Source organism: Lemur catta, chromosome 17, assembly GCF_020740605.2.
Source record: "Lemur catta isolate mLemCat1 chromosome 17, mLemCat1.pri, whole genome shotgun sequence".
In the NCBI taxonomy this organism is placed as follows: domain Eukaryota; kingdom Metazoa; phylum Chordata; class Mammalia; order Primates; family Lemuridae; genus Lemur; species Lemur catta.
The window spans coordinates 47,824,999-47,847,138 of record NC_059144.1 but is presented as its reverse complement, the minus strand read 5'-3'; the positions used below and the strand labels follow the sequence as shown (position 1 = coordinate 47,847,138).

The 22,140-nt window shown below is 52.9% G+C and overlaps 2 protein-coding genes and 1 long non-coding RNA gene across 8 annotated transcripts; 2 read left to right on the top strand and 1 right to left on the bottom strand.

Moving 5' to 3' along the window:
* On the top strand, window positions 1-1,961 carry LOC123622323. 3 transcript variants are annotated; one of them, XR_006729463.1, is made up of 5 exons: window positions 17-78; window positions 188-239; window positions 871-1,130; window positions 1,506-1,620; window positions 1,830-1,961. It is a non-coding gene; the product is annotated as an uncharacterized LOC123622323 (long non-coding RNA). The 3 variants fall into 3 exon arrangements; XR_006729464.1 differs by lacking the exons at window positions 188-239; window positions 871-1,130 and adding an exon at window positions 279-477 and having other exon boundaries at window positions 1-78; XR_006729465.1 differs by lacking the exon at window positions 871-1,130.
* A 133-nt stretch (window positions 1,962-2,094) lies between these two features.
* CTSZ (cathepsin Z) lies at window positions 2,095-10,116 on the top strand. The gene is made up of 6 exons (XM_045528560.1): window positions 2,095-2,383; window positions 2,878-3,041; window positions 5,912-6,091; window positions 8,075-8,225; window positions 8,643-8,805; window positions 9,557-10,116. The coding sequence occupies exons 1-6, from the start codon at window positions 2,244-2,246 to the stop codon at window positions 9,665-9,667; spliced, it is 909 nt and encodes a 302-aa protein (XP_045384516.1). The 5' UTR covers window positions 2,095-2,243; the 3' UTR covers window positions 9,668-10,116.
* Window positions 10,117-10,189: 73 nt separating this feature from the next.
* On the bottom strand, window positions 10,190-21,856 carry NELFCD (negative elongation factor complex member C/D). 4 transcript variants are annotated; one of them, XM_045528557.1, is made up of 15 exons: window positions 21,710-21,856; window positions 17,866-17,981; window positions 17,515-17,624; window positions 16,624-16,733; window positions 15,401-15,508; window positions 14,772-14,924; window positions 14,426-14,556; window positions 13,630-13,795; window positions 13,245-13,379; window positions 12,671-12,810; window positions 11,839-11,953; window positions 11,405-11,500; window positions 11,189-11,329; window positions 10,757-10,886; window positions 10,190-10,663 (listed from the first exon to the last, which is right to left on the bottom strand). In XM_045528557.1, exons 1-15 carry the CDS (start codon window positions 21,821-21,823, stop codon window positions 10,629-10,631), a joined length of 1,800 nt encoding a protein of 599 aa, XP_045384513.1. In that variant the 5' UTR covers window positions 21,824-21,856; the 3' UTR covers window positions 10,190-10,628. The 4 variants fall into 4 exon arrangements, with proteins under 4 accessions (XP_045384513.1, XP_045384512.1, XP_045384514.1 ...); XM_045528556.1 differs by having other exon boundaries at window positions 17,866-17,984; window positions 21,710-21,823; XM_045528558.1 differs by lacking the exon at window positions 21,710-21,856 and adding an exon at window positions 21,302-21,353 and having other exon boundaries at window positions 17,866-17,984.
* Window positions 21,857-22,140: the final 284 nt, after the last annotated feature.

Below are 22,140 nucleotides of genomic sequence, written 5' to 3'. Positions count from 1 at the left end.
GGGAAACTCCAGTCACCTCTGCATGTGCTATTCCTTACCAGCATCCAAACACCCCTCCCTGTCACCAGCCTCCGGCAGGTAACTCCACCTGGGACAAGCCTCGAGCCTTAGCCTGCGGGAGCGGGGCTGGGAATGCTCCCTGTCCGCAACCCGCCCTGGCCTGACCCTTGTTTGTGAATCTGACTAGCCAGAGGCTCTGGGCTGAAAGGAGGTGACAGGACAGACTCCTGACCAGGCAGGTAGGGCTGCTATCAATAGATTGGTCACCTCATTTCCAGGGCCCCGGGCACAGTGGACACAGGGGCCCTTGCTCAGCCCTGCCCTCGATTGTGTTCTGGGTGCTTCTGAATGGGCCCTGCAGGCCTGTGGGGTCAGGTGCCCACACTGCCAGCCCTGCCTGTCACGACGCCTCCCACACGCGTGGACCCGCTCGAACCTCAGGGCGTCTTCTGAGCATCCCGTGTCTCCCAGCGCTGCGTGAGTGGACGAGCTTGTACCCTGGGCGCGTTTCACCCGCTACCAGGGATGACAGCTCTGCCATCACAGCCCCGGCTGCCAAGGACGAGCCCAGGGCACGTCCTCCCCTCCCGGGGTTTGTTCCCCATGTTGTAGAATGTGTGGGTGGACTTTGTGCCCACCTGATCCTGACCTTCTATGGGTACTTGAGGGAATATTATGAATTTTTAGCTTTTTCTTTAGAGGATACCAAAAACCTACCACTTTGGTAGATGCCACCTGCTAACATCACACGGACAGCCTGGGTTTCTTCCTCACATGAACGACCCGGGTCCCTGTAGCCAGGGCAGCCAGAGAGCTGGTGTGGGAGGAGGAAAGCCCCGGCGGGCAGTTCCCTTTGGGCTCCTTTCTCAGCCAGCGCCGGAGGCCAGTTCCCGTGCCCACCTCCAGCCCCAGCCGGGCCCCTCTCGGGATGCCGAGGGAGCCCCACACCGGCCCCACCTCCTGGTGTCTGACTGACTGTCAACATGAGCGACTTCCCAAAGAGATACAAGATGCATCAGCCCCGGGTCCACACTTCCCTCAGTGACCACTCGGTGGGAACTTCTGGGCAGATAAGGCAGCACCTGGCCTTTGCCTCTGAGATGTCCCTCTGCTCTGACAGGAGCTGCCAGGTAGCCTTCCCAGTCCTGTGGGGATTCCAGGGGGCCTCGGAAACTGCTGGAAGCCAAGGAGCCAGCCACCGTGGCTTCCCGTTGCCACCTTGGCACAGGCCGAGGGAGGGGCCTGGGATGGGGCAGGCGCCCGCCGAGGAGGGAGAAGGGATGTGAGAGTCACCCGGGGATCCTACACAGGGGACCCACAGCACAGGCCTGTGGAGACCCCAGAACAGAACGGCAGGACCATTTTCTGATGAGACCAGGAGGCCACTGTGTGGCCCACTCCCGATGACAACTGCTCACGAGGGGCCTTTAGTTACGAAACCAAGTCCTGAGGGTCCCACTTCTGCTTTTGGTTCCTCATTTGACTAAGAAGAGTTTTGTCAGCAGGAAACGTTTCCAAGATCTTTGGGAGTCGGAATGTAGAACTCATGATTCATGTGCCAAGTGCAATCTTCCTTTAGGGGCATTTGCCAGACGACCCCACCTTCTTTCTCTGTGAAAGGTAAACATCTCCCCAGAAAGGGCCTGGGCCTGTGGGAAACGGGGTTCAGACGGCCAAGCCAGGGCATAATTCTGGGGGCGCCGGGGCCTGCTGCCAGGACACGGGAGACCCCCACCCATTCCCAGGCCCAGAGGGGAGGCAGGAGGGTTCCAAGGGCCCCAGGGATCCAGGGCTATGCAAGAGCCTGCAGCTCCCATCCCTGGTGCCAGGGCCCGTGGGAAGTGAGCCAAGTGTGACAGTCCCGCACAGGTGGCTGGTGGCTGGCGGTGGTCCGTCTGGGGGCCCAGCTTAAGGTCAGGCTCTATGGACCTCCAGCGAGCTCAGTCGCCCGGGGCCAGGGAGGGAGGCGCTGCCCGCGGGCCGGGCGGGGCGGGCCGGGGTCACCCGGGCGGGGCGGGGCGGGCGTGGGAGGGGGTCGGCCCCGCCCCAGGGGAGTGTCCCGGGCCGGCTGCCGCCTTAAGGGGCCGCCGGTGCGGGGCGAGGCCGGAGTGGGCCCGGTCTGGCGGGATTTCGGATCCGGAGCGGCATCCGGAGCGGCCTCTGGCGCCCTGTCTCGGATCCGGGGCGGGATCCGGAGCGGGATCCGGAGCGGGATCCCCGGAGCGGGCCCCGGCGCGGGAGCCATGGCGTCGTCCAGGCCTGCGGGGCCGCTGCTGCTGCTCGTGCTGCTGGCGGGCGCCGCGCGGGCCGGCCTCTACTTCCGCCCGGGCCAGACCTGCTACCTGCCCCTGCGGGGGGACCAGCTGGCGCAGCTGGGGCGCAGGTGGGCGCCGGCGCGGGCGGGAGGCCGTGGGGGGAGGGGAAGGATGGCCCGTCCCAGGGCCTGGGCGCGCTGGCCTGCCTTTTGGGGACCCTGCCTCCCTGGGCCTTGGACCGCCGGCCCCAGCCCCATCGTTTTGGGGGTCACTCCAATTGCACATCCATGGGAAGCCCTGGTGTTTGTGGGGTTGAACAAGCCCCACCTGTCCAGAAAGCCAGGCCAGCCTCACCGCTGTGGCCTTTGGAGCTTGTCCCCGGCGCTCGGCCTTGCTCGAGGAGCACTCAGCTTCCCTCCTTGCCATGCCGAGCGTGCGGGGGCTCCCACCCCGTCTCACATCTCACCCCTGGTGGCTGCGGGGCTCTCGCCCGCCCCCTCACTTTTTGGGGAGGGGTGGAGGAGCTCGAGAGGGCTGCCTGTGCCCTGGCCCCTGTGGGAGGGGGGTTCTGGTTGCCCCGGGAGCCCCAGCGCTGACTTTGGTGGTGTTGGTCTCTTCCCAGGACACACCCGCGGCCTTACGAGTACCTGTCCCCATCGGATCTGCCCAAGAGCTGGGACTGGCGCAATGTGAATGGTGTCAACTACGCCAGCATCACCAGGAACCAGCACATCCCTCGGTACTGCGGCTCCTGCTGGGCCCACGGCAGCACCAGCGCCATGGCAGGTCGGTGGCTGCCCCTGACCCTGGGCTAGGAGAGCCGATCCTGGCTGCCTCCTACTCAGCACAGGCAGCCACAGCCCGGGTTCCAGGAGCCTGTGACTCTGTGCCACTGGCCAGGGGAGCTGGCCTTTGCCCTCTGCAGAAGAGAGCCAAGCTGGGTCATTCTGGGGCTCTCCGACGGGCTGCCCCCGGGGCCTTTGGGTGACTGAAGCCAGTGTTTCCCAGGTGCCCTGTCCCCTTAAAGCTTGTGACCTCAGCCACTGGGATAGAACCCGAAATGCAAAATCACTGGGCCCCCAGCCTGTACTGGGGACATGGAAGTGAAACTGCTTCTCAGCAGCAGCCAGTATGCGAGATGAAAGCCTGTCCTGGGCCTGGAGTATTGAGTGAGGCTGGCCGGCTGCAGCCATGGCCCCATCCTGCGACTGCCCCACCCTGGCACTCTTCTCATCTGGACCTTAGCCTCTGGCTGCAGTTGGGCAGGAAGGCCCATGGGAAGGGGGGAGGGGAGGCTTGCCTGGAGGCAGCGGCTGTGCCCTGCCTTGGGAACGGAGGCTGCCTCCCAGCCCCAGGCCTGCCCCTCAGCCTTTGGGAAGGACCCTCTCCAGGAGCCTGGACTGCCCTGGAGACGGGACTCACTCTGGCTGGAGTTTAGTCCAGGAGTGCTGGGTGCTGTGGCTCCTCCCTTGGCCTTGGTACCTCATGGGTCAGGCCTGTTGTGTAGGATCCATGTTGAGAGGATTAACACAGTGTGGCCGCTGCTGCCTGCCACGGCCCAGTGGCATGCACTTGTGTCATCTCATTTAGACCTCCCAGCTGCCATGAGTGCCTTGAACTTGTAGATGAGGAAACCGAGGCTCTGCAGGGAGGTTGGGAGACTTGGCCCTGGTGTGACAGCTGGGATTCGAGCCCAGAAGCCTGGGCTTTGGGCCAGGACCTCGGCTGGGTGAGGGGTTCCTGCTCGGGGTGGGGTCTGGACCCCGGAGCTGGCCGGCTGTAGCTGCGGCCTGGCCCTGTCTCTCTTGGGGGCCTGGTTGGGGGCCGGAGCGTACTTCCGCCTGGGGTGGCGATGGAGCCGGGGCCTCCCCCACGGGAAGGTCTGGGAGGCCTTGGCAGGGCGGGCGGCGTGGGCGGGCCGAGGCAGAGGCTGGAGCAAGGTCGGGGGTGGGGGGGCGCAGGATGGCGCCCACTGAGGAAGTGAAAGCCTTTGAGGCCCAGCCTTGGGTGGGGTGAGGGTGAGCAGAGAGCTGGAAAGGGAAGCCTTGAGTTATCTTTGAGAGGGAGTCAGGTGACAAGATTTGCATCTGTGAAGGACTTCGGGGTAGGGAGGAAGTGGCCAAAGGTGGCTTGTCAGCTGTCTGATGAGTGCTGGGCACTGGCCAGGGGTCACCCTCCCACAGTTCGAGACTGGACTATCCCTCTGGGCCAGAGGACAGCTCCCTCCTCCTCCTCCGTAAACTTCCAATGTCTCTGGCAGCAGCCAAGGCCCCTGCTTCCTCTTTCACTGAGAAAATAGAAGCCACCAGAAGGGGACTTCCATGGGGGCCTTGCCCCTCTGCCAGCGAATGTAGCTGGGCCATGGCGTGCCTTCCCTCCTGTCCCTGGGGTCGAGCGTCCCAGCCCTTCACCGAGGCTGCCCCTTCACCCACTCAGGGAAGTGCCCCTCCTCGAACAAATGAGCAAAAAGCCCCTGACCCCACCCCGCCCCACTTCTCAGCTCTACCGGAGGTAGCTGGGGTCCCTCTTCTCCGTCCTTGCACCCCCAGCCTCAACCCCACTACCCTCCATCTCTGGGGGCCACCGTGGGGCAGGGCAGGGGCCATCCCCAGGCCTCACCATCCTTGACTGTGCTTAAAACACTGCCCTCACCTGCACTTGGACCTGCCCTCCCCGCCCCCACACCTGGCCGTTTCCCTGAACACACCCTCACACCCTCCTGCCCACTCACCTGCTCGCTCAGACACCTGACGCCTCGGCCTTCAGATCCAAAGAGCTCTTCCTTCCTGGCTGTCACCGCAGGCCCCTTTGGGTTACTCAGAGGCCCAGAGGTGCACCTGGCTCCTACTCCCCATCCTCACACAACGCATCGACAAATTGTCGGTTCTACCTTCAAAATACCTGCTCCCGCCACCTCTCACCTGGCCTCACTGCCCAGCTTCTTGACCATCTGGTCTTACTTATCTGCCCACTTACCAAATACTCTACTGAAAGTGAAAAGCAGAATGGTTGTGTGGTTACTCAAAGTATGGTTTCTACCCAATTCTCGTGGCTTTAGCACCCAGCCAGGGAGTGGTCGGGGCAGGAGAGGATGGAGAGTTGACCGTTAGCGGAGAGGAAGGGACAAAAGCCTGCTAGGAGAGTGTGGGCTGAAGGGACAGCAGGAGCGGGGGTTGTCTCAAACAGTAGTTGAATGAGGCACAGACAGCAGCTGTTTTAAGAAAGGCAGGTCTGGTTTGGCACGGTGGCTCACGCCGGTAATCCCAGCACTTTGGGAGGCTGAGGTGGGAGGATCACTTGAGGCCAGGAATTCGAGACCAGCCTGGGCAACATAGCAAGACCCTGTCTCTACAAAACAATTTTAAAAATTAGCCAGATGTGGTGGTGCGCACCTGTAGTCCCAGCTACTTGGGAGGCTGAAGCAGGAGGATCACTTGAGACCAGGGATTTGAGGCTGCAGTGAGCTATGATCAGCCCACTGCACTCCAGCCTGGACCACAGAGTGAGACCCTGTTTTAAAAACAAACAAACAAAAAGGCAGCGCTGTGATGGGGGAAGGAGATCTGGAGGGAGCCAGTCGCGTTCGGGGAAGCCGGTGGGGGGCAGTGGTGCTGCCCGGGGTGGGCGGGCACTCACGGCGGTGCTGACTGTTGCAGATCGGATCAACATTAAGAGGAAGGGTGCATGGCCCTCCACCCTGCTGTCGGTGCAGCACGTCCTTGACTGTGGACATGCCGGCTCCTGCGAGGGGGGCAACGACCTGCCGGTGTGGGAGTACGCCCACCAGCACGGCATCCCCGACGAGACCTGCAACAACTACCAGGCCAAGGACCAGGGTAGGCCTCGGCCCGGGCCCCCAGCCCTCCGCCCTCCACTCCCTCTGCCTGGAGCCCAAGCTGGGCGCCGTGGGAGACGTAGAGCCCAGAGCCCCCAGGGAGGACCGGTACCCCTGAGCGTTAGGGGCATGTCCCCAGGCCAGCCTCCGTGCAGAAGCCCCCTCTGCCACCCTGACCCCATGGGGCTGGGGCGGAGCCGGAGGCCCCCCCCGCGTGTCAAGAAGACCATCAAAGTGGCCTGGCGTGGGAGGGTTCTGACGCACACGCCTCGCTCCTGTGTGTGCAGCCTTGTGGGAGGGCCCCTGCAGAGAGGACTGATGTGGTATTTGGGTTCTGATATGTTGGCATTTGGGGGGTTTTAGGAGCCTTTGTAAGGGGAGAGGTGCAGGTGGGCCTTGTGGAGGGAAGAGTCAGTTTTCCAGGAGCGCTGATGGAGAGAGCAGGTGGGGAGGCTGCCGCCCCAAGCTAGAAGCCAGCGGGCCCAGCTGGAAGGCAGCACAGGCCTGGTTCCCACCCCGGGGACCCCGGGCTGGGGCCATGCGCATTCCAGTGTGGCTGGAGCCAAGAGGGTGCTACGTGGACCAGCAGACTCAAGCTGGCCTGGGGTCCCCGGGGTTGGCACATTCCTTTTAGGCTGTTCCCCTTGGAAACCAAAGGAAAGAAAAGTCAAGACCCTAAACCCATAATTGGCAGTTTTAAGCCACCTGACTCAGATCTCCCCCACAGCCAGAGCAGAGAGCTGGGAAAACTCAAACAGCTATTTGAGACGGTGGGGGGCGAGAATGGGAGGGAGCCCAGTGCTTTGCCGCGCCCCTCCCTCCCCCAAGTCTAGAGGGGTCGACTCCGGTGCCTGTGTGCTCTGATGCAGTGCAGGGTCCTCTGGGCACCATCTCATGCAGACAGGGGTCCCTTGCCTTGGCCCCTGGGCCTTATTGTCCAGCCAGAAAGAATTTTCCTGGACTGTCGGTGAGTCCTCAGTTGAAGTGGCAAGCCCAGCACGGGTCAGAGGCCCAGAACGGGGACAGATGACAGGGAGGAGGGAAAGCCAGTCTGCTCTGGAATCACAAATCAGGGATCACTGTAGTCGCCGGGGCCACACCTCCCCTCCACCCCAGACTGGTCTCATCCAGCCAAGGCCACACCTCTAAGCCCACCTGCCCCTGAAGGCCGGTGCAGCCCATCAGCAACCTGATTGTTTGCAACGGTCTTGCCTTTGTAGTAGGAGCAAAGGTGGCCATAGAACCGCCGTTTCCCTGTTGTACTGGGCACCAGGCCTCTGTGTCCAAGGAGCCAAGAAAGCCAGCAATTTAATCTTCAAGGACTTCACTGTCCTGGGGGAAGAATCTGGAGAGCCGTGTAACTATAACAAAATAGGCGACACCAAAGCAGTAAAAAGGCAGGCGAGGGTGGGCTGGCTGGCTGGGGTGTGTATAAAGTGAGAACACAGTGACTGTGTCTTGCAGAACTCAGAGCTGCACTTTTTCTTTTTTGTTTGTTTGTTTTTTTGTTTTCCTTTTCTTTCTTTTCTTTAAGCCTAATTCTTGATACCTCTGAAACCAAAATCAAGAAATTGCTTTTTTTCTAACTAGATGTATTAGGCTGTTTATTCACTAACCAGCAATAGAATCATCTTGATTGCGCTTAATAATAATTTGATTACACTCAATTTTCAGCTATAAAGTATTATGAAAATGTCTTGTCCCAGCCTTTAAAGGAAGAGAAAAAAAGGCTAACCTCTTGAGTGCCTACTGTGTGCTAATGTTTGTCTTCTGTCTTTTCTGCCAAGGCCTGGGGGAGGGCTCTTTATAATGCCTTTGCAGCTGAAAGAAGGGCGTAATTAAACAGCACCTGAGAGCAAGATGATTTGTTACTAGCTAATGGGTGGTAGGCTACATTAGAGACGTGGAGAGTGGATTCGGGCAGCTTCTTCGTTAGGGCTAACGAGGAGACAGTCTCATGCTGACTTTCCTTGGTCTCCCCTAGAGTGTGACAAGTTTAACCAATGCGGGACATGCACTGAATTCAAAGAGTGCCACGCCATCCGGAACTACACCCTCTGGAGAGTGGGCGACTACGGCTCCCTGTCCGGGAGGGAGAAGATGATGGCAGAAATCTATGCAAACGGCCCCATCAGGTGAGGAGAGGCCCCATCAGGCGAGACCTGGCCAGTGTGTGTGTGTGCAGGTGCATGTGTGTCTTCACCCCTTTCCTTCTGGCCAGTTTTAGCCACTGGGCTTGAGACACAGCTGCCACGATTTCACCTCTAAGAACTTCATTTTTCTCAGAAGCAAAACCAGTAACTCGTAGCTAATCTGGCCCTTCCTGGGGTTATCGGGTGAAATGCAGATGGAAAGCTCCCCAAGCTGTGGTGAGCGCCGTGATGTTGGCCTGTTTCAGCAGGGAAGACGCTATGTGAATAACAATTTATCCAGAACCGTCTGATGTGCATTATCTGAGTCGGATTTACACATGGTAATATCAGACTATTTGTAATGATGGTAGATTCTTTCAGTTGAGAGCAGTAATTGGTTCTTTAACTGCCTGCCTGCAGCTGCGGTATAATGGCAACGGAAGGGATGGCAAACTACACCGGGGGCATCTATGCCGAATACCACAACGATGCCTACATAAACCATATCATCTCCGTGGTTGGGTGGGGTGTCAGCGACGGGACTGAGTACTGGATTGTCCGGAATTCGTGGGGTGAACCATGGGTAAGATGTTTTCACTTTCTCAAGGTCATACCTAGGAAAAGAATTGATATTCCACTCACTTGAATGGTTCCGTTGACTTTTAGCTAAAAATATGTGGCCTTCAGCAGCAGGTTTTCTTGCTCCAGCCCAGAGTCTCAGCCGTGGCATGAGCGGCTCTGGGGGCTAGATTCTTCTTTGTTGTGTGGGAGCTGTCGCTGTTGTGCACCGTAGGGTCAGCAGCCACCCTGGCCTTCCGCCCCAGGGGCCCCCAGCCCCCACGTAACCAACTACGCCTCTCAGCATAGCCAGGAGCGGTGCAGTCTCACTGCCTTCTCCCTTTACAACCACCGCATTTCTCCTGCCAGCTTTGAACTCCCTAGGTAAAACCATGTAGGTTTTTCAAAAACACTGTTGAGTTGGGTTAAAAATCCACTGCCAGAGCTTTAAGTTTTAAGACCTAGCATTAGCCATTGATAGTTTTAGACATAGAAATTCACTGACGAAATGGGCGACAGTGGTTAACGTGGAAGTGACGAAATGTCAATTCTCTTTATTAAATGACTACAAATGGGGCTCTTACTAGGTAGATGAGTCATTAGGTCTAAAGAGTCGACATCTTTTGTTAGATCCTTCCAAGTGTAGGGTGGTGGGAAGGGTACGGGGGTGGCTGACTAGGCTGTCTGGACCCTGCACGTCCTCCGAGGCTGGGCTGAGGGATAGAGGCAGATGGCAGGACGCTGCGTGTCAACGACCATCTCGCTTCTGCCCACAGGGCGAGAGAGGATGGATGAGGATAGTGACCAGCACCTACAAGGACGGCAAGGGCGCCAGTTACAACCTTGCTATTGAGGAGTCCTGTACGTTTGGGGACCCCATCGTTTAAGGTGATGTCTCTGGAACAGCAGTGTTTGAAGAAGTGGTAGCATGAACCATGACCAGAGGGGCCCTAGGGTTATGGGCACTAGACTGGCTGGCAGAACTGGGTGACTGCATGTCAACACTGGATGGCTCTGGACACCTGGAAGGGCACCTGCCAGCACGAGGACAGGCTGGCACTGGCTGTAAGAGCATTCCTGAGAGCTGAACTGGGATGACTTATCCACCTGCACAGCGACTACAGTCGGCTGCCTGGTGAGGAAGTGATAAGACAGGAAACCATGGGCCTCAGTCTTCCTCAGTGGAGGGCCTGGTGTTTGTATCTGGCAACTGTGGCCGATAATACAGCATTTAAAAGGAAAAATAGTTCAGACTCATCACCAGTTCTTATGTCTCTTTGGAATCCATGGGGGGAAGGGAAGTTGTCCGCGTGATGAATAAAGACTTCACACGGGACCGTGCCTGAGCGAGCCTTATTTACACACGAGAGCAACGCCACATCAGGACCCACACCCTCCAACCCAGCAGAAAGGCTTTTAAAAAATTTATTATTTGTTCTTAGCAAATTAAAATAATTACAATAAAACATCAACTAACTACTTGGATTCTTGGGAGAAAACTCAGGTCAACTTTGAAAGTGGTTCACCGGAAATCTCAGTTTCTGAATCCCACCATCCCTGGGCTGCCCGCCGGGTTCCCCTGAGAGGTAACGCGCGCCTGGTTCCCGTCCTGTGAACAGGACTCAGGGACAGTACTGGGGTTACAATGAAGAGAAGGGGCTGTTCATATCAGCAGTTTTCCCCTTACGCTGCTAAAATTTTCCTTTTTAAAACAGTTACCCGCCTCCTCCCAGCAAAGCCCATTTCTAAGATGCTGACTGAGTCTCTTAAAACAACAGCTTCTTGAAAGGGTTTTTCCACAACTGGTCTCCTGGAATGTTCTGCTTCAGCTCTGCAGGATGCTCCAAATTAGTTCACCATGATGAAGTTAGATTTGCAGTGAGCTTTAACAGAAGGAAAACAGCCACTGGGTTAGAAACAGGAGGTAAAGAATGACATTTACTACTGCAGCAAAGGGATATTTACATTGGCCTTACCTATAAATTCTGTCACGGGGTCGTGTTCACCTTCTGTTTTAATGGTGCCTGCGATGCTGTCATTTTCCAGGATGGGGAGGAAAAGCTGCACAAAGTCAGAGGTGTACGGAGGGGCGATGACGTCCAGCACCTGTGTGGGCAAGGCGGGGGGTCAGGCGAAACGGCAATCAGTTTGGAGAAAACACCACCCCCGCCCCCCGGCTTCCCTGGAGACACCACCGGTCTCCAACAAAGACACTCAGGGCGGTACTGCAGGTCAAACGCATAGTACAGTCCTGCAGGCAGTTGGCCAATCGGTATCTGTCATTGTCATCACCAAGATTATCAGAAAGCACAGTTCTCAGAGTTAGGTACAAAATGAACTAAATTAAGCCAAAAAGGGCAGTGCTAGCGTAAACATGTGAAACATGAAACCAACAGGGCATTGCTGACCTCAGTGACAAAATAGCGAATGAGTGAAATGTCAGTGTCCAGCTTCTCCAGACACTTTCGGATGTAACTGACAACAGGAAGTACATAACCTCGACTCAGAAGGTGAACCATCCTGTCCAGCAGGGTCTTCTTCAACTCAAGCTACGGAAGACAGAGGAACTGGTTAGAGTGGGGTCCTCCCCAACCCCCGACGAACCCCACGGGGCACCCGCTCACCTGCTCCATCACGTCCAGCTGGGAGTGCTCAGTCTCAAAAAGTTTAACAAGCAGCTGCAGGACCTGGGGGTGCAGGAGCTGGTGGCAGGTGCTGATCTACAACATGCCAAAGGGAGCCTCACTGAGCACTCTCAGGATACAGGGCGCCACAGTCACCGTCACAGCCGCCAGAGACAGCTTACTGCTGGCGAGGATGGTCCTGGACGCTTGACCAGGGCCGGCCAGCTTCTATGCCACACCCCGTCCTTCCAGTAACACTTGGTAAAAACTGAGAAATCTATACAGTCAATGAAACATGATCCTTAAAAGGAAAATCCTCCTTTAGGATAGAAATAACTATTTTTGAAAAGTATATCCTCCAAACTCCCTGAACACATGCGAGGGAAGTAAGTGCCAAAAGAAACAGCAGGAGCCAGAACCTTCCGCCCTCTCACCTCATCCAGCAACGCCAGGTGTACCGGCGTGTGGTCCGTCTGGAGCTGAAAGTACCTTGGTTCCGATACAGTCCAATCCACCCATTTCAGCACACCCATTGCTACCACGGGAAACCTACAGGTAAACAAGGCAGAATGCTTCCCTTAAGAAAATACCAAAATATACTAGAAAAGCATTAAAGGGTTGGGAAGTTAAAAACAAACTCAAACTCCCCCATCAATCCACCCTGCACTGTGCCCTGCCGGGGGGGCTTGTTCATGACCACAGTCTGATGAGACTTGCAGGGTGAGGAGTGGAATTCAATGCTCAGCTCACTTTAAACCACTTTCCTGGTTTAAAAGGAAAAGATGATTAATGTGAAACATTCAGTGACTTCGGTGGACTGGGCTGAAGTTTACCTTTATTTAGCAAACCCTTTCTTCGTCCCTAGTACAAATTAATAGCGGAAAGACTTAAATGGCTAAAAGGACACCTATCCCTAGGACATGTCTCCTTATGTAATTGGCATAATCACAAATCTTTTCTAACTAAGCAATACTTTGTTAGGATAACTTTTATAAGTAGGCCCTTTTCTTAAAATCAATTTGTGTAATTCTGGCTGGTCTTCCTTTACTTAGTCTAATTTGTGAGGATTTACTGAACAGACTTCTGGCAAGTAAACACCTGAAAATTACTCATGCTGCTAAAACTGTTTAAAATTCTATACATACATTTAAAAAAGAAAAAATAAATAAAGATCTCAGAAGCTTTTGTTATTTGAGCTTCTACTACGAAAACTCCAACCACCTCCTCCCCAAAGGGTTGAGTTTAGAAATGTTTCATTCTGCTTACCTGATACACTGGTAAAGGGTGCTCAGTTCTGCCACCAGTTCAGAGGCCCCTTTGTTCTCATTGCAACACAAATTGTGAACAGTTTCAACAGCTTTTGATGTTGACTTCAGCTCATCTTTATTGATGCTCACTCGCTTGTTCTGAAAAGACACACACAAGTTGCTGAATCCTGGCGGAGCACACATCCCTGCTGTCGGGGTATTCTGCTATCTGCCACTTCTCTCTACAAATCACTTTCCCTATTTCTGAAGTTGGGAGTTAATTTAATTGTCAAACTTTACAGTCACATAGTGTATAGAAACTGAAAACTAATGAGACTGGTGTTTGTCTGTGGCTTATGGAAATTAGTTTCATTTCTTTAGTCACACTTCAAATTAGTTTGCAGAATATTATAGACTGCAAAGCTCATTTTCTTGAAACGTTTAGCACTTTCACTACTTTATGCACAAACAGTAGCAAAGACATTTCTGACACTAGACAGGCTCAAGATTTCTTGTAGCTAAAAACTCCCAAATAATACCAAAGCGGAGGAGGATACCTGTCTCCTACAAGTCCACAAATTCTCAGAACTTACCTTCTTCCAGGTCTCAACCACACTTGCCGCATAAGCCAAGATGTGGATATATTTGTGCTTGTGGTCCTGGTTGATCCTGGCCCCTGGCTTAAAGAGTGACTGCATGAACAGGTCTAGGAAGGCCGGCACCCGGATCTGCAGAGACACATGGCCAGGAGCAGGATGGCACGAGCTGCGCATGCTCACTCATACCCACCCCTGCAGGGCTCTCTAACATGTTCCAAGGCTGAGTGTGGTGAGGAAAGACCAGGAAAAGGCATGGAAACATATCAACAGGAATTTGCATTCACTGACTTAAGAGAATTGCATAAACACAGACTTTCCAAAGCAACCCAGCCAGTCGGCACTGAGGGTATCCCATCTTACTAAGATGAGAAAAACTTACCAGTTCCACAGGAGGAGGGTCCATGCTTGTGAACATCTTGAACAGGACGGTGATGTCGGCAGGGTTCAGGGCTCCTTTGGACAACATGGCCCCAAGGGCCTGGCAGGCCCGGGGGTAGGAAGCAGCTGTGCCTAAGGCTAGTGTGATCTGACTGGCATCGTGGCCTCTTGATGGGAAAAACCACATATCTCATCATTAACATGGCAGCTTTTTCTTCTTTCTTTTTCTTATTTACATTTACTGTTTTGGATTGTTGAGATCCCTTTGTTTTTCCACATTTCTGTCATTCACTGGTATACTGACTGACACACGGAAACAACATTTAGAGCAAACTGGGAAAGAATGATTCAAATACAGCTTGCTGAATCTATAGAAGGAATCACATACTTTTTAAATACCTTATTAAGGCTCTATCAGTAGTAGAAAATAAAGCTACTAGGACCTCATTCTTTTCTGTAAGATATGGACCACAATGGAACAATTAGATCACTGAACAGCTATTTCAGGACGACTACCATTTGCCACTGATGAACCCACCCTGAGAAAGTACAGGGCTGTAATCCAGTGGGCTGGAGAGTGATCAAGTACTTCACAAAACAGGCATCAAAGCAACACTGTAGGAAAGCAAGCTCTCCACATGTGCTCAAAACTATTCTGACTTTATTGGATAAAAGGAAGTTCACCTATGTGTCAAAACAGAAGGAGCCAGAAGCTTTGGCTGTGGAACAAGGGCCACAGGGAGGGTTTTGAGGGGATTGCTAAGGGGGACGGGGTGAGCAAAACCAGGGCCTCTCACTTCTCCTGGGCGAAGCGCTGCACTTCCTGAGCGATCCTGCGCACGGCCGAGCCCCCCTGCTCCTCCTGCGCCAGCACGGACATCATGGCCTGGGCAAACAGGTACGTGTGCTCCCCGTGACACACCATCTTCTGCAAGAGCGCAGGGGGAGAGGGCTGGGGTTCACTGCGGCAGCACTGACAAGTGGACAAGAGCCAAACTTCAACAGTTCCCAGGCCTGGAAGTTAGCCTGGAAGGTACCCTCTGAAATGCAGTCTCTAAAGGGAAGGAGCATTTCACGCTGGAAAACGAAAGACTGCCGACACAGCCTCCGTCTAATCTGAGATTCATAAAGTAAAGCACTTACGGCAAACTCAGGGAGATTTTTTTCCAGGTTTTCTTCTCCTCCATCTAAAATTGTAGCTAGAGAAGTACGAAGTACTCTAGAGAATACTTCTAGCTGCTGGCACGCCGTGGACACACTGGTTATCTCCCCTTGGTACCCTGCATCAGAAATCAGCTACCACACAAAGACACGTCAACAGTCAGCAGGTAGTGACCACACCTTCCACAAACAGCTGGCTTCTCAGGGTGCATGGACAGGTGAACACCCATGCACTGGCCTCGGGTCTCAACCTCTACTCTGGTGCCCACTATGCTCCCACCTGGGTTTGCGACCCAGGCTACCCACTTCTCCTTGGGCTGTTCACATGTAAGAGGAAAGAGATCAACCAGGCATGTGGAAAGGCTCCGCTCAGAGCACAACAAACTCTGAATGTCCCTCCTAAATCCTAAAACACAGTCAACGTTGATCCGAAAACAGATACAAATTTTATGCTTTTCTTTCTCAATGTAAGCCTTACTAAAGTGAAACGATGAAGACCTTCACCAAAAAAGCAAATATGAATTTTCAAAGGAAACGGATCACCAAACAACCAAAAATAATCCTCGTTCATACACACTTTATCTTTTCTCTAATTCTAGAACTCTTCCTACCTTAACAGTAAAGTTAAGCATCAAACAGTCTGGATGGGCTTCAGCCAGTTTGTAAAAAAGATCTCTCCATGTGGTATGTGCGATCATTTGTTCAAGCCAAGCTGGGGTCTGCCAATAAACAAACAATAAGATAAGAGGCCTAGCTTTAGCTTAAGTGAAGATTAAGTTGTGTAAACAATCACAGAATATCCCTGCTGGAAGAGCCCCCATGAGTCTAGCTTCAGAGGAAGCAGGCCCACAGCTGGTCATGGCCACACAATTGGCTGAATGGCCAAGGAGAGCCCCCACTCACAGCTTTCAGAAGATCCGACTCAACCAAGAGGGGACTAAAAGGCACTTCCTAGGAGACACTCGAGAGTCCAGTGGAAGCATATTTACAGCAGGGCTGCCTCATACACACAAGGAGCTCATGCAACATCAGCTGTACGCCCTTGGGCCTTGGCAAAAGAGAAAAAGGCCATTTAAATGGCACAGGTGATTTGGCCCATTACCACCTGTAGTGGCCTTGAAAATGTGTCCCTCAGCTCTCCTCCTGCGGGACCGATGGCCTTGGGCGCTGCACTCTGAACCTGCCATCCCATTTATTTGTGCCAAGGCCAGACTCCCCACGGTTGCTTCAGCCACTGACTTGGCGCAGCAGGGCCTCTAAAACAGTCCTGTCCAGGAGACACGGGCTCCCGGAATGGGCACCTATGGCTTGAAGACTCCCCACTGATGTGGCTGAGATTTTCTGGAAACTCCACCATGGCCTGAGACTCTTCCTACCAACTTTCCTTCCGTCCCTCTTGTCCTCAAGGTTCAGAACTATATTCTGGCTCCCCTAGCCCTTGCCCATCTTCCCTCATAGCTGTTTCCTCCATAACCTCTTGTACATCTAGCCCTGTCTTGGCATGTGCTTCTTGGAGGACCCAAATGAAGACAGCAAACCACTCCAAGAGCTGTGCCCCAGGGTCAGCTTAAGATGGGAGACGGGTGAGAACCTGCTGTCCCTTCTCTCCATGCCAGCATCTGTGTGAACACATCTCACTTGTGTGAACACATCTCACTTCAGCAAGGACAGAGTCTAAATGTGGCAACTCTGACTACACGCAACTTTGGCATGAAACCCTGTTTTAGTACCCAACTCTTACGTTCCTTATGTGATATGCCACACTTCACTGTACACATGGAATCAGAAAAAGATCCCAGGAACTGACACTACAAAAAGGAAAATAATTTCTCACCTCTCCCTCTTCGGTAAAAATAGAATCTGCTTTGCGGGGGTCAAAATGTTTGATCAATAAACTCTTCAAGTGATTTTCCACAGTTTCCTGAACCTGCACTGGCTCAACACCTGAAAGAAAACGAAAGCAACTAGACAGACGATGGCAATCTCTCAATTCACTGCATTGTTGATGCTTTAGAAAAAAGTCAAAAGTCTCCATGTGAATCAAATATCACCGAACTGTTTCTGACCACTTTTAAAAAATTTTGGAACTCTTAAAAACAGTTAGTTATATTCAATGGTAAGACCCAAAGAGGAGCACAGAGCACAAGGATGGTCTGCCCTGTCCACATGGAAAGGAGAGCAACATCTTTAAGACCTAAGGATAAGACAAGCGGCCAAGACAGGCAGGTGGGGGTGGAGAAACACAGCCCTACCTGGTAGGGGCGAGCAGATGCCAGCCAGGAGAGGCACACTTGTACCTGATCACCCTGACAGCACTTACTTCACTGATGTCATCTGCACCCAGTTCAGTGGATTTACAGTAAGGCTCTACTTTGATCATATTAGCTAAAAGCCATAATCATCACCAGTCCTAAATTATCTGTCATTTACTACTTGCTATAACAGACCTCTTGAAAATGACACACTGAACATACACTGTATAATCCTATAATTCTACAGCTCAATGAGAATCGCCTTTGCAGGCTATAGAAAACCTCAATTATTGAATCGAAGATAAGAGTCAAGCAGATAAAACTGGTAAGAAGTTTAGTTCTTACTTATAAAAGTCTTAAAAACCAGGACAATAAAGAAGGCATTTTCAATTCATCAGCACTACAGTGGTCCAACCGTCTGTTTAAAAGGAGGGGGTGGTGACTAGCCAGGACAGGGGCTACCGACAGAGCACCTGTCTGAATGAGCCACTCGGCCAGCAGGTTCACAGTCTGGGCCACAGCAGTGTAGTTCTCGGATAAGAGCTGGATGACATTCTCTGGAGACCCTCCTGCCTGAAAATACCTAGGAAAAGTAACAAAGCAGCAATTACACTAGAGTGAATGTAGGTGAGCGTGGGATGGACAACAAGGGGGGAAGATAATTAGGCTTTAAGATTTGTAAAGTGGCAGAGGTGGGACCCTCGAAGCCTTTTGTTCCTGTATCATATTATTCTTACTTCACATGTCATCTTCTGGGTCTATCACAAAACTTTCTCTGAATTACTCCCTGCTCTCCTGCCAGTACACATGCCTGCCTCACATACCTCTTCAGAGTGTTGAAGATGGAGGGTTCCATGATGTAATCCCGGGTAGAAAATTTATTCAGGCATTCTTGCTGGACCTCGGCGTCATCCTCGCCTTCTCCTGAATCATCCTCTTGCTGCTGGTAAATGCCAAGAGCCATGACTTTTTCATTAATATAAATATCCTGTCATCTCACCCTAAATCTGTATGATGCTGTCCATTTCAAAAATATTCCGCACACATTATTTCATTTGACTTTCATGACCCTCTCATGACATGGATGGACAGGTAGCGAGCAGCTGAGGAAAGGGGACCCAGAGTGGCACTGAGTGGGCTTGCACAGCAACGCCATCCCGGCAGCCATGGACTGTGGTCATGCGAGTTACCTAACCGCTCTGAGTGTCCATTTCCTCCTCCGCTAAACAAAGATAATAATAGTGCCTATGCCCTGTGGCTGCTGTGAGGATCCCACGAGCCAATTTTTGGAAGAGCCAAGCATAATGCCTGGCATTTAGTAAAAGTTCAATAGCTGTTAACTATTATTGTTCTATTATTTCATATGTGCCATTTAATGCTTTCCAACAAAGACTAACAAAGTGATTCATGAAGGCATGAACCATCAGTTTACCATTACAAAGTAAAGATCACTAATTTTCCTCAAATCCGCACACCTGGCTGGATTCTAGTCTCAGTTGTGCGTGGGACCAACCTTAGGCGAGTCTCTGGACCTAAGGGTGAAGAAGGCTTCCTCACCTGCTGACAGCTAGCTACTCGATGATGGACTGGACCATCCCAAGGTCTGTCCAGCTATAACGCTGTCATCCTAACTAATGAGCAGAGGCTTTCTGAACACTTACTCTGTACTGAGCACTGTGCTCTTCACCTAGGGAACCTGAGATAATATAAGACATGGCTTTTTCCACCAAAGAATTTCACAAGCTGGTAGGAAAGACCAACCTCCATGCAACTGACCCTAACATAACAGTAAGAGCTGGATCAGCAAACTATGGCCCAAGGCTAAATCCAGGCCTCTTCTGTGTTTGTAAATAAAGTTTTACTGGAACACAGCCATGTCCACTCTTTTAAGTATTGTCTATGACTGCTTTCCCCCATAAGGGCAGAGTTGCGTAGTGTGATAGAAATGCACAGCCTAAAATATTTACTATCTGGCCCTTTACAGAAAAGTTTGCCCTCCTGATCTGGACCAGCATTTCGAAAGCAGTGCTTTGGGAACAGATTGAGCCCTATGACTTCACAGTGAACACTAGGGAGTCTTCTCTCAGACTGTATTTGTGTGGGAAACCTTGAGCACAGGTGTGAAGGAAGACTGCACTTCACCCTGAGGCTCATTCTCATGTGCATTGTACACTGGGCTCTCACCTCTTCTACCACCACATCTTGGGTCATTTGGGTCATGCCATCTACCTGCTCATAAACCTAGTATTTAGCCTGGATCCATCTCCCCCCTGCCACCACCCTTACGTGCCACACTTAGTCTCTTCTCATTTCTACTCAGATATCTCACAAGAACTTCAAGCTCTGTAGGTCCAAAACTGACCTCATCTCCCTGAAAACAGATTTTCTTCCTACAACCCACATTTTAGTAAAGAATTCAATCATCTACCTGTTACCGAGAAACCTGGGAGTCATCCTCACTTTCTCCTCCCTCACCCTACCCCCACGTCCTATCACGAAGACACATCACTTCTAACTCCCACCTAGCTGTCCAACGTGGCCCTTCTTTCCATATTTACCTCTACCCCTCCTTTTTTGTTGCATGTTTGCAGTGGCAGTATTCCCTAATGTCTTGGTCTCATTCCTTCCTTTCAGTCTTCTTTCACAGATGCCACAGTTATCTTCCTAAGCCACAAATCTGGCATCCTTCTGCTTAAAGTTTCCCATCTCACTCAGGAAAAAGCATCTAAGCTTTAGCTTTATGCTGACCTTGCTCTTCCTACATGTTCATCTGTCCAGTCTCACCTCCTGCCATTCCCCATTTACAACCTGCAGCCAGGCTAATCAATTTGCATTTCAGTAACTCTTAGTTTCTATGAAGACTTAAAATCACAGTAGCTTCCTTACACATCTTCACACTTCCCCTAATCCATGAAATATGGCATCAAGAGAACAAAATCAGGGTCACCAACTATCTTTCAAAATCTTCCATCACCTTTCCTAACTTTCTGTTCCTCTCCCAAGGAGAGTCACAGAATGAACATGATACGAACATCTGGTCTACCCCTTTCACCAATAACAGCCCACTTGGGTCAATGCACAGTATTAGGATCATGATTAAAATTCTCCAAACATGAGACTCCCTAACCCATCAGTGGGGTCTAGGCCTGACTGCATGAGCTGAGGAAAGTAACTCGAGTGCTCAGTCTTTAAAATGAAGGCATTGGACTAGATGTCCCCCTTAGATATGCCCGAGTTCTAACACTTTATGACTCAAAGGCTCAATGTGAGAAGCACTATGACATTTTGTGCAAGATGTCCCAAACACCAGCCCACCACTAAGCTAATTCAGACCCTCTCATCTGGACCTCTTCAGGTGGTCAGCAGTTTGATGAAGTGGCAGTGGAGATAAAAGATGTGGGTTTGGATCCTCATTCCTTCCTTTGTTAGTTTCATAACCTTGGGCAAGTCACTAAGTCTTCTGTCTCACTTTCTTCATTTACAAAAATTGAGCAAAGTAACACCCAACACAAAATCTTGAGCATGTAAAGTGATAACGTGTGAGGCACCTGGCCTGCCCTCTCAATTAGCTAAATCTGACTCTTTATCCACTCCACCACTGTAAGCCTCCAACAGTGTGGAATGATCCAACATGCAAATCTACACGTCACTCCTGGCCCAAAACTCTTCTACAGGCCATCCCACTTAGCAGCTTTCCAAGGCCCTTCAGAACCTGCTCCCTGCTGACTTCCTGCCACTGCTTCCACGGGACAACTAACCACACAGGGTCCTCAAACTTCCAGTTCCAGAAACACATCGCCCATCTTTGCCTCTTTATTTCTGGGCTCCAATGCCATCGCTGCATCACCGCCCCTGTTCAATGAACTAAACCCCACTTCATTCTTTATTCCTTCAAAATAGCAGTTCAATATTTACCAAACAACCCTAACTTTGATAAAGTTAAAAGGGCAGGTTCCCAGGCTCCCCTCCAGACCTCAGGGGAGGGACCTGAGAAGCTGTATTTCAATCACGCTCCTCAGCTGGGATGCACGGGCCAAACTAGGACTCCCTGCTGGGGCTTTCCAACCCCTGTCTTGCGGGGCCGGAGTGGGGGGACAGAATGATCCCCCCTGGGCTCTCACTCCAAACCCTAGAAGGTCAAGCCAGAAAATCCTGTCAATGGGCCCAAAGGCAGATGAAATCAGCCCAAAGTGCTGGAAAGAGTATGGTTTAGAAGAGAGTAAAACACATGTGGGAGTGCCCAAAGTTCCACTTTCTCACCATGATGCTGCCTGGAGTTTTGAATTGTACTTTTCTTTAACACTGTGTGGCTCCTGGCCCCATCCTCCAACTTAAAAGTTTGTGTCCCACCCGCCTTGGGACACAAACTTGGCGGGAAGTACCAGTGCCCAGCACTCTGGCTGGTTCAGGGCGCGTGGCCAACAGGGGCCTCAGGGCCACGGGGACTTCCGCCCCTTCGCCCCCGCCCCTGTCATCCTGCAGGGGAGCCGGCGGAGGCCCAGGGGTCCGCGCTGCCGGGCCCAGGCGGGGTCGCGGGGCCAGCCGGTGGCCAGGCGGGGCGGGCTGTGCTTGAACCACACGGTGGCCGCGCGGGGCTGGGCGCGCGCTCACACCCCGGCGGCGGAAACGAACGACCCTTGTCGGGGGGCGCCCGGTGCCCCCCCTCACCTGGCCGCCGTCCGCCTCGTCACCCCACTCGGCCGCGCTCCCGAAGTAATCTTCCTCCATGATGGCGGCCGGCGCGGGCCCCGCCATTCTCTCCCGCGAGCGAGCGCGGCGCATGCGCGCGGTGGAGCCGGGCGGACGAGCGCACGCGCGGCCCGTGGCCCCGCCCCCCTGCGGACACGCGCTTCGGCCGGGCGGGAGGCGGGGCCTGGGAGGGGCGGGGCCTGGGAGGGGGCGGGCCCGCCGGCCTTGGGACAAAGGGGACCGGGCGGAGGGAACACCCCCGGCGGATCCAGGAGCTCAGCCAGGGTGGGTCTCAGGGACTTTATCTCCGGATGGAAGTTTGGAACAGACTCACACACAACTCCGTCCCAACTTCGCTGGTCCTGCGAGCACCAGTTTCCTTAACTGACAACTGGGAACAGATGTATCAC

Excerpts from the sequence above, each read along its gene's own strand:
- CTSZ (XM_045528560.1), top strand. The coding sequence starts at position 2,244 with ATGGCGTCGTCCAGGCCTGCGGGGCCGCTGCTGCTGCTCGTGCTGCTG. Across the intron at positions 3,042-5,911 it reads CAGCACCAGCGCCATGGCAG|ATCGGATCAACATTAAGAGG; the intron begins GTCGGTGGCTGC and ends TGACTGTTGCAG. Across the intron at positions 8,226-8,642 it reads TATGCAAACGGCCCCATCAG|CTGCGGTATAATGGCAACGG; the intron begins GTGAGGAGAGGC and ends GCCTGCCTGCAG.
- NELFCD (XM_045528556.1), bottom strand. The coding sequence starts at position 21,823 with ATGCGCCGCGCTCGCTCGCGGGAGAGAATGGCGGGGCCCGCGCCGGCC. Across the intron at positions 14,925-15,400 it reads TGCTTAACTTTACTGTTAAG|CTGATTTCTGATGCAGGGTA; the intron begins GTAGGAAGAGTT and ends TTTGTGTGGTAG. Across the intron at positions 12,811-13,244 it reads TGGTTGAGACCTGGAAGAAG|AACAAGCGAGTGAGCATCAA; the intron begins GTAAGTTCTGAG and ends GTGTCTTTTCAG.